This window comes from Cnephaeus nilssonii (assembly GCF_951640355.1).
Source record: "Cnephaeus nilssonii genome assembly, chromosome: 14".
Taxonomy (NCBI): Eukaryota; Metazoa; Chordata; class Mammalia; order Chiroptera; family Vespertilionidae; genus Cnephaeus; species Cnephaeus nilssonii.
The window spans coordinates 66414023-66432425 of record NC_137085.1 but is presented as its reverse complement, the minus strand read 5'-3'; the positions used below and the strand labels follow the sequence as shown (position 1 = coordinate 66432425).

At 44.7% G+C, this 18403-nt stretch overlaps 1 protein-coding gene across 1 annotated transcript in view; it reads right to left on the bottom strand.

The window, feature by feature from the left end:
* Nucleotides 1-18403, bottom strand: part of TEK (TEK receptor tyrosine kinase) — a 118783-nt gene that overhangs the window by 62832 nt on the left and 37548 nt on the right. The window contains exon 2 of the mRNA XM_079791436.1: nucleotides 5805-6116. Within this exon, the coding sequence (XP_079647562.1) occupies nucleotides 5805-6116 (312 nt within the window). The remainder of the gene's footprint in view (nucleotides 1-5804; nucleotides 6117-18403) is intronic.

The following is an 18403-nucleotide window of genomic DNA, read 5'->3' as shown; positions in this document are numbered from 1 at the left end:
TGGCACCTCCTGCACCCACGTCTCCAGGCTGATGACCCAGGAGCCCAGCTTTTCCGTGGTGCCGTGGGCCTTGACTGAATCGTGAAAACAATGAGCACCTTTGAACAGTGCCTACTGCCACCAGGCACTGTGCTGAGGACTTGATACATATTGAATTTTCCTAATATCTCTGTGAGATAGCTACTACAATTATCCTACTTTTACAAATGAAGAGATTAAGATACACAGAGGTTATGTAACCTGTCCAAGACCACACAGCAAGTTCATGGAAGAGACCTTTCAGAGGTTAGTACTCAAAAGGCTTCAGGTCCCACCACCTTGTCTTAAAGGAGACTGCTGAGGCCTGGACGAGAGGAGGAGCTGCGCAGGGTCACTGGGATGAGCCCCTTAATGGGCAGAACTTAACTAAAAACACAGTTCACTGTTCCTTTAAGGGCTGGAGAAGAAAAATATATGGAGTAACAAAAATGTTTCTCAAGGATGAAAAATAATTGAGAAAAATTTTCCGTGGTCTTCTTTAATGAGAGTTAAGGACTAGGAGTAATAAGATGTACTTTTATGTTCATTATTATCCTACATAATAAAAGCCTAATATGCAAATTGTCCCCTCGACCGGGAGTTCGAACAGGGGGCGGGCCCAGCTGGCCAACCACAGGAAGGGAGTCCCCAGCCGGTGGCAGGCAGCTGGGGGAAGGGAGGTCCTGGCCAGCAGCAGGCAGTGCACTGGGCCTCTCGTTTTGTATAATTTCACAAAAGCCCTGTGCAAACAGGATATCCAATTTACCGACGTGGGAGACAGAGTTAAGAGTAACTAAGTCCCTTACTCAGGGTCTCCTAACTTTGAGTAAGTGTGAAAGTTAACACACTATCTCAAGATGTCCACACTTGTTCCCCAACCCCAGCTCTCCGGCCTCATCATACTCCGGGCCTGCATCTGGGCTGGCCTCCATTCTGAAATATATGAAGTTCTTCAAACAGACCGTGTGATCATTCACGTCTAAGTGGTGAACTTCCTCCTTTCTCTCTGCTCCTTCATTTCCCCTATGTCTCACCAACTCCTTCTCATTCAGTCTTCATTTATTTTATTTTATTTTATTTTTTAAATTTGTTTTAGAGAGACAAAGGGAGGAGAGAGAGAGAGAGAGAGAGAGAGAGAGAGAGAGAGAGAGAGAGAAACATCAATGTGAGAGTGAAACTGCGATCAGTTGCCTCCTGCTCAAGCCCTGACCGGGGATGCAACCTACAACCTAGGTACGTGCCCTGACCGGGAACAAACCCTCAGTGCGTGGCACAATGCTCCAACCAACGGAGCCACAATGGCCGGGGCTCAGTCTTCACTTAGCTGTCACTTTTTCCAGGGGCCTTAGACAACCCCTGGGATCCCGATGAAGTCCCACTGCTACGGTATTGCCCCTACTGGCCTGAGCTCCGGGAGGGCAGGTCCATTGGAAGGCAGCACAAGGTGGGCAGGGCCTGGCCTCTGGGATCAGGCCTGTGTCAACCATCCCAGGTCCAATAGTGGGAACCAGGTGTGCGAATGTACCTAAGTTATAATAGCTACAGGCCTCGTCTATTAATATGGGGTCATAGTAGTCCTCAGGAGATAAGCATTTGGTAAAGACTAGATTGTACAGCAATGTATATAAATAGGAAGTACTTGGGAAGTGTTAACACCATTGCATCTCCCGTGCGTGGCACACATAGAGCCTGAAGAATACTTGTGGAATGAAAGAATAAATGAGTGAATCTGACTTCAAATTTTCCTACTTCCCTTATGCTTTCAACATGTTCATTTGTGTTATTTAGATAAAAATGGCTCACCTCTTTCAACTTCACAAATCATGTGTGGAAAGTTTGATGTCCTTAAAATCCAGCTTTTTCTCAAAAATAATAGGAAGAAAAATCACCTGTGTTTCTTCCGATGGAACACCCAAACAGATGTTTGGATGTGAAAATGTCTCAAACTTCAGATCTCCCTCCCCACTCCCAAATGAAATCGCCAGCAAGGTCTGAATAAACTGTGTTTGACTTTTTTGGATGAGGCCATTGATAAAAACAGGTTGGCCATTTGGAGTGCGAGAGCCAATTTAAGCCGTGTTTTGGCACATCTCAGATGGATTTTCCACTTCCTCCCAGATGCAGGAGTCAGCAGCAAGCAGGACTGTAGCGGTGTTGATGCTATCCTGCTGTGTCCCTGGGCAGGCACTTTGCGGTTCCCACGATGTTGTACCAGGGAACTGATAGTGTCACAAAGACAGAGTTTTGGAGGTTTTCCTGATTCACTATGAAGGACATCCCTTTGCTCACACCATATTTCAGCCGTTGGATGGTCAGCAAAAGAAACAGAATCAGTTCAACGGCCTGAGCTGTTATTACTAAAATACAGGAAAGTACTACCTATTTTTCTATTTTATATAAACCTCCACAATTATGTTAAGTAGATGATTTTAAAATCTTTCACAATTAAGTGGGAACATTAATAGCCCCACTAAATTACTGCTTATGCCAAGGAACCATAATGATGATAATTATTGAACATTTACTCTGAGCCAGATAACGCTGATGATCTCATTTGGCTCTTGAGTGTATGTGGTTCCGTCTCTATCCTCATTTTTTTTTTTTTTCAAATGAGGAAACTATGATTTCAATTAAGTAACTTGCCCTGGGTCATATCATTCAGTTGCAGAGCTGAGCTCAAACCCACATTTGGTGACTTCCACTCCTGTACCTCTACGCTGTGCCCTGCGTTGCCCTGTAGGGTTTTCGTTGGAGTGGTTGTACTTCATAAAACAAGTGCCCGGGATGAGGGAGAGAGAGAGGTGGACACTGAGAGTGATACACAAAGGGTAGTGCAGTGGCCAGAAATACCGGCTCTGAAACCCGATCACTTGGCATCAAATCCATTCCCATCACTTACAGACTGCTGCTGTCATTACTATGTAAAGTACTCTGCAATGTCTCCTTCACACAAGCTTTTAGGACACATCCACTGTGCAACTCATATCTTATTTTAATTTTTTTTAATTTATATTTTTATTGATTTTAGAGAGGAAGGGAGAAGGAGAGAGAAAAACATCAATGATGTGAGAGAATCATTGATCGGCTGCCTCCTGCACGCCCCCTACTGGGGATCGAGCCTGCAACCTGGGCATGTCCCCTTGACTGGAATTGAACCTGGGACCCTTCAGTCCACAGGCCGACGCTCTAGCCACTGAGCCACACCGGCTAGGGCATCATATCTCATTTTAAGTGCACTCATGGAACTGGCTTCTTGCATATACCATCTTATTTAAAACTTAAAAAACTGCCGGGACCGGTTTGGCTCAGTGGATAGAGCGTCGGCCTGTGGACTCAGGGGTCCCAGGTTCGATTCCGGTCAGGGGCATGTGCCTTGGTTGCGGGCACATCCCCGGTGGGGGGTGTGCAGGAGGCAGCTGATCGATGTTGCTCTCTCATCGATGTTTCTAGCTCTCTATCCCTCTCTCTTCCTCTCTGTAAAAACTCAATAAAATATATTTAAAAAAAAAGAAAAGAAAAACTTAAACAGTTTTGAAGATATTATTATGCCTATTCCACAGATGATGGAAAATGAGACTTACAGAGGTTAAATATGTTGCCTAAGCCCACACAGCTAGTAAGAGTTGGAGAATGAATTAACACTCAGGTGAAGATGAATCCACAAGCCATCTTCTCTCACCTGTTTCTCACTATCCAAGCCTGCTGGTGCCTCATTTAGTGAATTTGCCCTCTCCTTTATCCGTGCTGACCTGGACTCTGTGTGGAGGGACCATTACAGTTGGGTTTTGACTCCCATTGTTCTGGTCTAACATGCTCTACGGGTTCTTATTTACACACTGGCAAGGACAATCCCAGGACACCCAGAAAGGGCACGGTGGCACTTCACAGTCTCAGATTCTCTTCATTCAGAATGTGGAAATATCAGCAGAAGGACATAACTCTTTATCCAAGTGGAATCCCAAATGTCACATGTGAAACATAATAGAGGTGACTTTTCACCTTGCTAGCTTTGGCACACCTCACATCCCTTTGTTCAACCTCTCTTCCCTCACAGGGAGCTGCATTCCTGGGAATGTCTGCTGTGCACTTTTCCCACTCGCCCTGGTGTCAGTCAAAGGGGAGCATAACAGTTTTGCTAAGAAACCTTTTTCCTTCATTTGTAATGAATAATGGTTTTATCACTTTTGACCTTAGAATGAGCTGACACCTTCAAATCTTTTAATTACCACCCTTAGCAAATTCAAAGCAATGTTATCAGGTGAACCCCAGCTGGGCTCCTACTATACCCTTCAAGGTGTGGTCTCTCCCAGGAGAACCTTCTCACCTGAGACCTTGTTAGAAATGCAGAAGTCTAGCTGCCTATCTGGTCCTGGGAGCCTTAAGGCAGAACAGAATCATTAGAGAGTCCTTACAGCACCATCTCCTCCCAACTGTCATCCATGGTGGGCTGCGCTAAAGACTGAGCTTAGGACCCACTTCTTTTAGGACAGTGGGACCCACAGGTTGAGAACCGCTAGCAGGGTCGCCTAAGACCATCAGAAAACACAGATATTCACATTACGATTCATAACAGTAGCAAAATTACAGTTATGAAGTAGCAACGAAAATAATTTTATGGTTGGGGGTCACCACAGCATGAGGAACTGTATTAAAGGGTTGCGGCATTAGAAAGGTTGAGAACCACTGTATTAGGAGAAAGGCTCCATCACATCACCCTTGCAGCAGGCTCTCAATATCCTCCTTCAAAGTCCTGGTGTGCTGTGAGCTGGGCCCGGGTGCTCCTCTTCTAAAATTAAGTCCTCATCTCTTTCTAAGAATGGCAGCCTGCAAAAAAAGGCCCAGTTCTTCATCCCTCCCTGTAGCCACAACTCTTCACCATGTCACTGGGTAGTGCCCTCCCGTCTGATTTAGGCTCAGCTATTTGACTTGCTTTGGGCAATAAAATGAGGCAGAAATGAGAATGAATAATACTGACACTAGGTTTCAAGAAGTCTCAAGTGTTTCCACTTGTTCTCTTGCACTTTTGCCATGCCCATGAGACCATACCTAGGTTCATACGCATGTGGAACAGAGTCAAGCTGGCCCAACCAAGGCCAGCCTAATGAGCTACCAGACACACAACGTCCTTACGTGCGAGAAAACCCAGTCAAGATCAGCAGAGCCACCTAATCACACCCACAAGCAATAAGTGCTTATGGTCGCATGCCTCTGTGGCCTGTGGTTGTGTTGCACAGTATTCCTGTGGCAGTAGATAACTGACACATCCATAACCAATTAGGTTCCGTTTTTGATAGATGTTACCATTTTTAGTTTTTTATCTCTACCATATTTTCCCCCTGAAAACATTAGTTTCTGTTAAGAATATTTAAGGGAAGACAAAAATAAATAAAATAAAGAATCAAATAAAAAAGTCAATGAGAAAGCTCAAAATAGCCAACAGTCTGGCAGTGCACAGCTGTCCTCATTTTTGTGACTTTTACATTATATACATGTAACATGTTCATTTTTCCATAGGGCTGTGAATCCCTTTGTAGAACACATATTTCACTTCATCTTATGCACAATGTCTAGTGAATGGGGTTGAATGTGAGGAAGTTGGCCTGGACGGTCTCATTTCTCTCTAATGCTTGGTATAGTAGAGATGGCAATGCTGGGAAAAAGGCAGACAAGGTCTTGAAGCTATACCTAGGCAGCTCATACTAGCCCCTGAGTGAGCAGCTGCCAACACAAAAGGTGTGTGTGTGTCTCAGTGGGCCTTATGTGCCCACAACTAAGGGATATCTTACCTTGTTGGCGCATCTTCATGGTGCGTATCTTGATTGCCTCTCCTCGAACTCGCCCTTCACAGAAGTAAGCACCATTGATTTTACTAGCCTTTTCTCTCTTCCAAAAGACGTTTTTAGCCCCTTCTCTGGTCACATCTTGAGTAACTTCCAGTGGATCCTGGTGCTGGTTCATTAAGGCTTCAAAGTCTCTTCCTATGGTGAGGGGCTCATGGGGGCGCCATCCAGAGGCAATGCAGGTGAGGGATGTTTCAGCATCAGACACAAGAGGTAGGGAATTGATCAAGATCAGGTCCATGGCACCGTCCACTGTGCCTAGAAGGAAAGAGGGAGCATAATGTAAGAGGAAGGTTACTAACATGGTCCACAGGATAAACTGCTGCTTACAAAGGCCTATCTAAAAGTAGCCATGTGAGTCTGTTCCAAAGACTGACATAACCTCGATGTGCAGTTGGGGGGATGAGAAGAGATAAGCCAAAGAACTTATACTATATAATAAAAGCCTAATATGCAAATCGACCAAAAAGCGGAACGACTAGTCAGTGGGGGCGGGGCCAGCGAGCAGGCGGCACCAGGCCAGCCAAGGCGGGTGCTAGTGGGCAGAGGTAGGGGATGGCAATCAGGGTATGGTGGCGACCGGCAGTGGGGCAATGGGGGGTGGGGTCAGCTGCTCACCGGCTGGTGCCATGCCCTGATCGGTCCACACGTCACCTCCCACAGAGGGAGGTCAGTCGGATATCCCCCAAGGGCTCCTGGTCTGCAAGAGGGTGCAGGCCGGGCTGAGAGACCCCCTCCCCACCAAGTGCACGAATTTTCATGCACCAGGCCTCTAGTATACTTATATGCATAGCTAATGGGCATGGGCAATAGGGTAGTGAAGACCTGGGGATATGGGTAGGGGCTGGGAAGAGGGGGGGGGGGAGAGGGGGAAATGGTTGATATCTGTAATACTATCAGCAATAAATATATATATAAATAAAATAAAAAATAGCTATGTGAACAGTTCTTCTAAAATGCTACTTTGATCAGGTGCCTGTCTCCCATAGGACAGAATCCAAAACTCTTTAGCATGGCACCACCTCAGCCCTACTAACCACTCCTGCACCACTGCACACCCAAGCTGCAATGAACTGTCAGTTAACTCCATTCTCCAAAACAAGCTCTGCACTGTATATCTCTACCCATTGTAGTGCCTGAGACATTAGTGAGGTACTCAATCAATGCTGTTGAGTTGAGATAAAGTCATGATAATGGCATTATTGTCATTAATTATAAGTAATTATTATCATTAATTATTAATCAATTAATGATAATGTGGTACTGCCATAATAAGAAAGTATTCTAAAGAAATATATCAACTATATACAAGTAGGTTTACAGTTGTGAATACACAAAACACAGAGTTTATTCCTGTATTATTATTTATTACTAGAGGCCCGGTGCACGGGATTCATGCCCTGGGGGCAGGGGGTGGGGGAGCGTGGGAGCACCACTCATCCTGGTCAGCTGAGTGGGGCTCCCACTGTGGGAGCACACTGGCCACCAGGGGGCAGCTCCTGCATTGAGCATCTGTCCCCTGGTGGTCAGTGCACGTCATGGTGACAGGTCGTTCCGCCATTCAGTTGATTTGCATATTAGGCTTTTATTATATAGGATTGTATTATTTTCCACATGAATAACTGTAAATCTACTTTGCCCACCCCTGTACAATGTATGCTCACTTTAAGACTCTCATCATAACCAAAGAATTGCCCAATTCCACATTGAATTCCAAAGATAAGACAGGGACTGCATGAAATTTGCATTTCCCTCTTAGGTTCACTTGTGTCATTTTTATATTCTTATTGATTTCAATGAAGGAAGAGGGAGAGAAAGAAGAAACATTAAAAATGAGAGAGAATCATTGTCTACCTCCTGCATGCCCCCTACTAGGGATAGAGCCCACAACCTGGGCATGTGCCCTGACCTGGTGTGGAACCTTGAACTCCTCATTCATAGGTTGACACTCAACCACTAAGCCACACCAGCCAGGCTGTGTCATTTTAAAAACAGGCTACAAAGACCTATTTTGCGGGATCCTGGTGAAGATTAAATGAGAGAAAGTACATAACTTGCCGAGCACAATGTCTACTGTAGATGGGACACAATGACCATTATTTCAGTTCTCTTTATTCTGTTTCCTGAACACCTAGGCCCAAAACTCAACCCTTTCCAAATGTAAAAACCTGACCTTCAAATTTTATCTTATAAATGATGAAGCACATCATTTCTCTCTCTCTCTCTCTCTCTCTCTCTCTCTCTCTCTCTCTCTCTCTCTCTCTCTCCCCCACTCTCTTCCTTAAGAAGAGATGGAGGATGTTCTCTAGCTCCAGTGATGGTTGATTCCCAAAACTACCTGAATAGGAGGCCAAGCACATTGGATGAGGAGGACCAACTGGAGACTCAGAGACCTTTGTGTACCTTGTAAAGTGATTCAAGTAAGGTACATGTTAGCTCATCAAATACTCATTAAATTTTATCAACACTGTGAAATATGTACCATTACCTTATTTTTAAATATGAAGAAATGAAACCTTTAAAAATTGAGTAGCTTATTCTATCTTCTCCAGCTGTTGAAGTCAGAGCTGAAATTCAAATTCTTGGATGTCTTTCAGTTCTTGGATACACCATACCCCTTCCTGCCTCAAAGTCTTTGTGCATACTGATCCCCATGCCTAGAATACTATTCTGCACTCTGCATGGCTAACTTATGCCATAATTTGAGTCTCAGCTTAAGTGCCTTTCTCATAAATGGCTTCTCTATTTGCCTTATCTATAATATCTCCCCATTCTCATTCCAGTAGCCTCTAATTCAGCTTGTTTGTTTCATAAAGATTACCATAATGTGTGAATATTTTATTTACTTTCTCTTCCCCTAGATGGTAAATTTCATAAAGACGAGGATTGAAGCTGTTTTGTTCACATTGATTTATATAGGAACATCCTGCTTAGTCTCAGCATATAGATAACTTCGATATATTTGTTAGATGGATGGATTGGTGGGTGGGTGAGTGGAAAAATTTTACTCCAGACCTGTCTGATCCATGTCTACCTATTCACTTGGCTCTCACTTTTAGAATAATGAAGTTAAAAATGAAAATGCTGCCCTAACCAGTTTGGCTCAGTGGATAGAGCACCAGCCTGTGGACTGAAGGGTCCCGTGTACAATTCTGCTCAAGGGCACATGCCCAGGTTGCAGGCTCGATCCCCAGTAGAGGGCATGCAGGAGGCAGCCAATCAGTGTTTCTCTCTCATTGTTGCTGTTTCTATCTCTCTCCCCCTCTCCCTTCCTCTGTGAAATCAATAAAAAAATTTTTTTCTTTAAATGCTCTCCTAAATCTAAATGGACTTGCTTGCCCATATTCAAAAGACTGTTTTGATAATTAATAAGTTTATAGGGGAAAAAAGCAAATGTTACAGTTTTTACAAAATATAATAGAATGGTGATGAATGGTTGGTGAGCATTTGAGCTCACTGGAATTCATTTTCCAGACCTTTTTTGAATGCTAACTTATGCCAAGCATTGTGCCTGCCATGAAGTCCTCATACAATTCGTTTTTCATGGCAATTGCCAATGTTTGATGTATGCAGTGAGGTTTTGAGGATGGGTCTACTAGGAGTTAATTTTTATCTGATTAATTAGGAAGAATCTATAAAAGTTAAATATTAATGTAAGTGGGAGTTAGAGTTTCACTTCTTTTCTTGTACTGTTAACTCAATACATGGGATTGAGAAAGGAAACCTTGAACAGAATGAGTGGGATGCCAAGCCTGACTCTGAAGCACCTAGCTTGCTTTCAACCTCATTGGTAACCTTAAGATCCTGAGAGAGAGAACAGGGGTTATGATAAGAAAAACGTTGCAAGAGAGAATGAGCTAGGACACTTAGCAGAATTACAGCCTCCCCAAATAACGCCAGAGCATAGCTCCTTTTCCACAGGCACATCTAGCCCTGCCTCCGCGGCTCACCACCTCACCTCCTACACTCACTCATTCCAGGCGTGCTCCCAGAGAGTCATCAAGAGGAAGGAAACACTGTGATTCTCTCAGCTCAGGTTTTACCAGCCCCGTTTCTAGGGCCAGCTGAGTGACTTGCCAAAACCAAGGGATCTGGTCTGAACTCATTGAACTGCATTGGCACCGGCCATGGTTTATTTAATGACTTTAGGAAATAATAGAACAAGCCGTTGATTGGAAAAGACAACCTCACGTCATCTGTCAATTGTTTCTAGATATTGATCTGGTTTCGTTTTCCTCGTGCTCCTCCTAGTTCTCTCCTTTTACTTCCCGTGACAGGGAAATTGTGCATCCAAGAGTCTGAATTTGATAATACTTCATTACCTTTATGCCAGTTATAGGAAGTCCTCTTCCACCAGTGAGTCCTCTGTCCTTAGTAATGCCGTTTACAATAAAATACCAAAAAGATTTTGTCTATTGCTGTGGATACGAGAAGAAATCCTTACCAGATTCCTGGGACAGATCTTAAAAATCATCAACTTAGTTTTCCTAAAATAAGAATCCGTATTTGTACTTGATATGCCTAAATAATTTCTGGAAGGTGATACATAAAACTAAGGGTGATCCTTTAGGGGAGAACTGGGCAGCTGGGGGACAATGATGGGAGGGAGGCTTTCCACTTGTATACATATGTATGCTGGCTTTTGAACCATTTTAATATTACCTACACATAAAAATTAAATGCAAAAATGTAAACGTCATTGCCCATCACTTAAAAAGGCACACTTGGCCCTAGCTGGTTTGCCTCAGTGGATAGAGCATTAGCCTGCAGACTGAAGGATCCCGGGTTCAATTCCGGTCAAGGGCACATGCCCAGGTTGCAGGCTCAATCCCCAGTAGAGGACATGCAGAAGGCAGCTGATCAATGATTCTCTCTCACCATTGATGTTTCTATCTCTTTCTCCCTCTCCCTCGCCCTTCCTCTCTGAAATTAATAATATATTATTTTTAAAAGGCACACTTGGAAGGGAATCAAGAGCCATAGAAATATATGTCTCTCAACATTTATCCCTACATCCTCTCCTAATCTCCTTGGATTGCATCCAAATAATGCATTTTCTCTTTCTCTCTTCTTTGGACTAATAATAATAAGTGTGATGTCATTCCACAATGTTGGAAAAAAAATTTAAAACATGGGTTAATAAGGAGGGTGGCCACATTTCACCTTTTAAAGAAAATGGAGGAATAGAGGCCCTCTTGCAATGGGTGTAGCTATGGCCTGTGGCTTCTTGAAAGAGTTCTATGACTGCCGTGGCATGGCGGGTGCCACATAAAGAATCTCCTATTGGGGACATTTTCCTAAGAATAATTGCCAAAAGACTGATCCCACCTGGGCTCACACCTCATGCCTTTTCTTGCATGGCAGCATTATTCTCTCCAGTCTCACTGACTTGCTTCATCACAGCCATAGTCTGAAGGGTTCTGATCAAAGCCATTGATTAGTTCAATTTCCATGTCTATCATCAAGGCTAAGAGTTTGCTATAAGTAAAAGTAAGATGCATACTGAATTTCATACATCGTACATGTTTTGGGGATCCATACTATTTTTCCTTAGTAATGATCTGTAAACACTCTCCAATACTTTGCATGAGATGTGTCTTGTTCACAAGGAAGTATTTGCCATGGTGGCACGGCATCTGCCAAGTTAACAAATGACTGCTCACCACAATCCAGGCATAACAATATCCTAAAATGCCGTTTTGTCCATTGTATTTCTTTTGTGATCAGTATCTAATCCTTACAGTAACGTTTTCTTACTAAATCACATTGTTGTGCATTCAAAATAGTGTTTAAATCTTGTATTTGCACTTATATTTTCTCTTACTCAATTTGCTTTGAGTAATGGCCTGTTAACCAAGACACAGAAATGTTTTTCTTTAAAAATAGTAATATAAGCCATTGTGGCCCTAAATCACCACCCATATAATAAAACTAAATCGAATTAGAAATTAGAGACAGAGCCATGTTTTTTAAACTGCTTCAAGGAGTTATTTCTCATTTTCTAAAGAGTGTTTTAGAATGGTGGCGGTGAAATGAAAAGCAGATTCCAGACACCCACATGCACACGCTCACTGAGCTGCTCAACTTACACCTCTTTTTTACATTTGGGCTTCACATTGCTTTCCTATAGGGAAAAAATGATTCTGCTTAAATAACAATATATAAAGCCTCCGAGGTCATCACTTTTAACTACTTTTTTTACAGATGAAGCACAAGAAAGGATGAATATAAATATCAATGAAAATACATTTCACTGCAGCACAACGTGCTTATTGCAATCAGCCTTCTCTTCCCACATTCAAGTTTAGCATGGCTGCAGGTAGTCAAGCTCTGATGAACCCAGCTTCCTGCTCTTCAAAGTGCTGGCAGGCTAAGAGGAAAAAGCAAGTTAAATAACGCATAGTGAGGCTATTTCATTGTGCTTCTTATCGCCTGAGAATTGTAGTGTTGTGTGGAGTTTCAATGCTGTGTGTTTGGAATAAGGTCACAGGTCTTCAGAACAACTGTCTGTATGGTTTCTTGGAAGTCTGATATTGACTATGTTGAAAATTTTTTTCAAGGGTGTTCTTGGTCACTCCACCTTTATAATAGCAGTAGATACCTTTACGTTTTATTTATTTTTTTAAAATATATTTTATTGATTTTTTACAGAGAGGAAGAGAGAGGGATAGAGAGTTAGAAGCTCGATGAGCAAGAAACATCGATCAGCTGCCTCTTGCACACCCCCCACTGGGGATGTGCCCGCAACCAAGGTACATGCCCTTGACCGGAATCGAACCTGAGACCCTTGAGTCCTCTATCCACAGAGCCAAACCGGTTTCGGCTTACGTTTTAAATATTATAAATGGGCACTACCCAATGAACACTACCTTGGCCAAAAGTATTTTTGAAATCAAGGGTTGGGCAATAAACTGAAAGGGTCTTAGCCAAAAGTATTTCTGGAACCAAAACCCTAAGTAATGAGCCAAAGAAGCAAAGAAAACCCCAAATATTTGGGTGGGATTATTTGGATTTAGTTTAGTTTGCTTATACTGTCCAAAAGGGAAAATTCTTTTTAATTAAATAACAAAAAACAAAAAAAACCTCTCATTAAGTCATTTATATGTCCTTTCATCCCTTTACTAAGCAGGAATATTAACAACCTCCCATGTGGTAGGTACTGCACTTGGCCCTGGAGACACAGCACTGAATAAACCAGATATGATCTTATCCTTCATGTAGCTTACAGGCACATGTGAAAGGCACACATGTAAAACTAAGCACATAAATAAATATAACACTGGAACCATAATAGGTACCATGAGAGAGAATTACAAGGTACTATGGAATAACATAGTGGTGAATTTAATCAGACTTGGTTGAAGTGGGCAAAGGGTTTGTGGGTCAGGTAAGTCTCCCTGGGGAAGTGACATCTGGCCTGAAGGAGAGTTGGAGTTACCCAGGCAAAGAGAAAGCGCTATGAGGAGATAGTCAGAAAAGTCTTCCCCCAAGAAGTACTAAGGCTTTGAAAATGAATAAGTATTTAATAGGACTCCCTTCTAGAATATTCTTTCTTAATTTTATCCTAAAGTTGGCATTAATTTCTTTTTATTGGATCCTAAGAACCACGGGCGCCATTTCTGTATGTCAATCCTATGTTAGAATATTTTTAGCATCTTCTCTGCCTTCTTGTCTCCCCTGAAGAAACCCAGTCCCCAGGCATGCTTCCAAAACTTCAATCTTTATGTTGTGTGGTTGTTCTCGCTGGTCCTTTTATGTATGTAGTAAGTCTCTGAGCAATAACTTCATCCTCAAGTTTCCTTCCAAGAAGATACTGGGCAATTAACAAGATGATACCAAAATGCACAAGATTGGAAATAACTAAAGGAAGTTGCTTAACTTCTGATTGTATAGTTAGGAGTTTGGAGTTAAACAAGGACATCCGTGATGTGAATAGGCTGTGTCTCTCTAGCAACAAACTGTTCTCGCCCAGGAGTTGTGCCAAGCCAGTTTGCCCAAAGAACATGCCCATTTCCCATCCCTGCCTCCCAGCCAACTAGGACCGTCTGTCTGCTGGAGGAAATGGCATCCTCTCCCCACCTTCGAACACCAGAAATTTTCCATCCAGGATAAATAACACATGTTCTAGTTAGAATTAGTTTCGGTCAGTTGGCAGGAAACTTTTTATTTCAAGGAAATAGAAGGTCCACACAGTGGGAACTCACTAAATGTACTAGTAAAGCTCACATGTACCCTTACATGCATAGTCCATTCTGTGCGGTGGGACTGGAGGAAGCATGGTACCATCAAATCAGGGACTATTGAAACTGGAAAGGTTCTTAGAGATTGCTCGGTACAAGTCTCACATTTTATAGAGGGCAAATTGAGGCCATAGGAAAGAGACTGGTGAATGGTCACACAAAGGATGGTGGCAAAGCCAGCCTTCAAGTGCCAATTTCTCTCCCGAGCCCTTTCCGTCACCCCGGGGTAGCCGTATAAATGGGGGGGAAATCTTTAATGTGAGGGAATTTGGAATATTTACAAATCTGTCAGGATGGTTCCTGGAGAGTCCTGAAGCTTGATAGCAACTGGGGCAAGGAAGGAAAGACATTGAGGAGAGGAGAGGCAACCAAAAAGCTGAAAAGGGTACAGGACAGAGAGATGGGGAATGTCTGGAAATGAAGTCACAAGTTCCCCCAGCCTTACAATGCTGCCTTCTAATCTTTCCTGCCCATTTTACCCAGGAGAGGGGTGCTCTCTAATTGGACCATGTTCATCCAGGGTCAGAATATGTACTAGGTGTGAGAGGAAGCTGTATGTGGAGCCAGGCCACCTTCTCTTTCTGGGATCTTCTCCTGATTTAGTCACCTGCCAAGTTCCCAGCTGCCCTTACACTTCCCAAAGATGTGCACACCCACTCCAACAACCAAATGTCTACATCCTCCAAGACAGAATCAAACAACTTCTTTAACTCCTGGGTCCTGATCTTCACCTTGCAACAGAGAAGACAATCTGATTGATTTGCTTGCGTGGAAACCAAGAATAGCTTAAAGTGACAATCCACTGAGAACTATTAGACGAGCAAACCAAAGAAGTGTGTCTGTGATGGGATAAGTTCAGGATCATCATAGTTGCTAAGAGGAGCATGACAAAGGAAGGGGGCTAGCCTTCCTAGACGGTCTCAGATTGTACCATGTAGGGAAGAAAGCTAATATGGTATCCTATCTAATAATAGACAAATATGCAAATTGACCATACCTCTGACACGCCCACAAGCCACGCCCACCATCCAATCAGAGCGAGCATGCAAATTAACCCAAACCAAGATGGCTACAGCCACAGAGAGCAAGGTTTCCTAGGTAACAGAGGAAGCCAAGCTTTCTGCCTGCCCTGACCAGGCCTAAGCCTCCACTCAAGCTACAAAGTTTCAATTATAGAAGGTAAACAAATTCAAACAAATGGCAGCAGAATGGAGCTTGAGAGAGCAGGCCAGGGTTGCCGCCGGCAACAGGGGAAGCAAAGCTTTCCGCACACCCTGGCCGGGCCCACCCGCTTAAGGCAACAAAGTTTCAATTATAACCCCAACACAAATGGCTGCCGGCCTCAGAGGGAGCCCCAGGCTTGGCTCTGCTCCAGGCTACAAAGTTTCAATTGTAGAAGGAAAATAAATTCCAGATACCAGGGCCTCTGCTTGCATTGCCAGGGGGTGTGGCCGGCCTGCAAACCACCACAGGCCCCTCGCTCAGGCCGCCCCACACACCAAGGGAACCCCCACCTGATCCGGGACACCCTTCAGGGCAAACCAGCTGGCTCCCACCCCTGTACCAGGCCTCTATCCTATCTAATAAAAGAGTAATCTGCAGTTTGATCATCACTGCAACACACAATATCGCTGCCCCCATGTGGTCAAAAATCCTGCCCCCATATGGACACAAGATGGCCACCGCAAGATGGCCAGCAGGACAGGGCAGTTGGGAGGCACCCGGCCTGCAAGGGAAGGCAGTTGAGAGGGACCAAGCCTGCAAGGGAGGGCAGTTGGAGGTGATCAACCCTGCAGGAGAGGGCAGTTAGGGGTGACCAGGCCGGCAGAGGAGGGAAGTTGGGGGCAAACAGGCTGGCAGCAGAGTGGTTAGGGGGTGATCAGGCTGGCAGGCAGAAGTGGTTAGGGGCAATAAGGAAGGCAGGCAGGCAAGCAGTTGGGAGCCAGCAGTCCTGGATTGTGAGAGGGATGTCCGACTGCCCGTTTAGGCCCAATCCCACCGGGGTCCCATATTGGCGAGGGTACAGGCTGGGCTGAGGGACAACCCTCCCCCCCCCCGTGCACGAATTTCGTGCACCGGGCCCCTAGTCCTATTTAATAAAGAGGTAATATGCAAATTGACCGTTGTGCCCTTGCACAAGATGGCCACCCCCATGTGGTCACAAGATGGCTGCCACAAGATGGCCAGCAGGGGAGGGCAGTTGAGGGCGACTGGGTCGGCAGGGGAGCAGTTAGGCATGCACTGGCAGGGGAGTGGTTAGGGGTAATCAGGCAGGCAGGCAGGTGAGCGGTTGGGAGCCAGCAGTCCCAGATTATGAGAGGGATGTCCAACTGCCGGTTCAGGCCCGATCCCTGTGGGCCTAAACCAGCAGTTGGACATCCCCCGAGGGGTCCCAGATTGGAGAGGGTGCAGGCAGGGCTGAGGGACAACCCCCCCCCAGCCTTTTGTGCACCGGGCCTCTAGTATTATATATTACACTAGAGGCCCAGTGCATGAAATAGTGTGGCCCCACCCACCCGCGTGCGCCTCGCCTGTGCCTCGCTGCGGTCACCTCGCCGCGCTCTTCCTCCCAATGCCCACCTTGCTGCGCCCACCCGCCCACCACCCCACCTGCCCACCGGCCGCCAACCTTGTTGCGACTGGAGCCTGTGGGCCGCAGGGGAGGGACCGAGAGGTGTTCCATGCACTTCATGGTGACCGGTTGTTTGGTCGTTCCGGCATTCCGGCCACTAGCCTTATATAATATAGATAATATACACTGAGTGACCAGATTATGATCTCTGAATGCATAACAATCTGGCCACTCAGTCTGTATGTTTGTGTGTGTGTGTGTGTGTGTGTGTGTGTGTGTGTGTGTGTGTGTGTGTATTAGAGGCCCGATGCATGAATTCGTGCATGGGTGGGGTCCGGCCAGCCTGGCCAGGGGAAGGGGACATGGGCGGCCTGCCTGCTGGTCAAACTCCTGGTTGAGGGGACAATTTGCATATTAGCCTTTTATTATATAGGATATACACCTAGTGGCCAGATCTTTATTCATTCAGAGGTCATAATAATCTGGCCACTCATTGTATACCATGGTAGGTGGTATATATTATTACAAACATTGTCCACTTGAAGGTATTTATATTCCATTTTATGGGTTAAAAAAAAAAACCCTGAAATTCAGAGATGTTCAGTAATATGTCCAAGGTCACACAGTAGAAAGATGGAATTTGAACCCATGACTCACTGATGTTACGTTCCATTACTACCCACTAGCCTTCATTCTAAGCACCATGAGAGAAATCAATTTTGCCTTTTTCCCATTATTGTATCTCTAACAATTAGCACAATGCCTGGCAGATAAAAGGTTTCAATGAGTTAATGATGAATGAATAAACATAAATAAATGAGTGAGCAATTAAGCTGGCCTTCAGTGAATTAATTGATTCATTGTTTCATAAGTACTATAAAGTGGGCTACATGCTGCATTCTTTGGGTGAAGAAAAAATAAAATATGGCTTCTGCCTTCATGAAGCTTCTAGTGTAATCACCCAAAGGCATGAATATACTCATGCCATAAAGGAAAACACTGACAAATTTCACAATAAAAAAATGCCCCAAACTTTTACATAGCAAAAGATTATATCAATGAAGTTAAACAACCAAGTGGGAAAATACTGTTATATGTAAAATTTAAAGAGTTAACATATCCTATCTAATAAAGAGGGAATATGTTAATTGACTGTCATGCCCTCACAAAGATGGCGGCACCCACAGCCAATAGTGAGGGAATATGCTAATTGACTGTCACTCCTTCAAAGATGGCGGCGCCCACAGCCACAAGATGGTCCCCTCAGCCCCGCCGAAGCAGCAGGCACACGGCACAGCTGGGCCCACCCCAGGCGGGTCTAGCCACTCTGCACGCCTGCCTCTGAAGTCCCCGAGTCTCCTCAGCCCCCCAGCTGCCCAGGGCTGGCCTGAGGTGCAGGCAAGCCTCAGATGGCAGCTGCTCAGCCACCCAGGGCCACCCGAGGCTCAGGTAACCAGGGCTGGCCAAGGCTTGCGCTGCCAGCAGTGGCAGCAGCAGAGGTGTGATGGGGTGTCGCCTTCCCCTGATCACCAGGTCTCCCACCCCTGAGGGTTCCTGGACTGTGAGAGGGGGCAAGCCAGGCTGAGGGACCCCCCCCCCCCAGTACATGCACTGGGCCTCTAGTATAATATATAAATAAATTATCTAAATCAATAAATCCATGGCAATTCACAGATGAAGAAACAAAAATACCCAACTGCAGTAGATGGGGGAGGGGAGAATGGTTACAATAG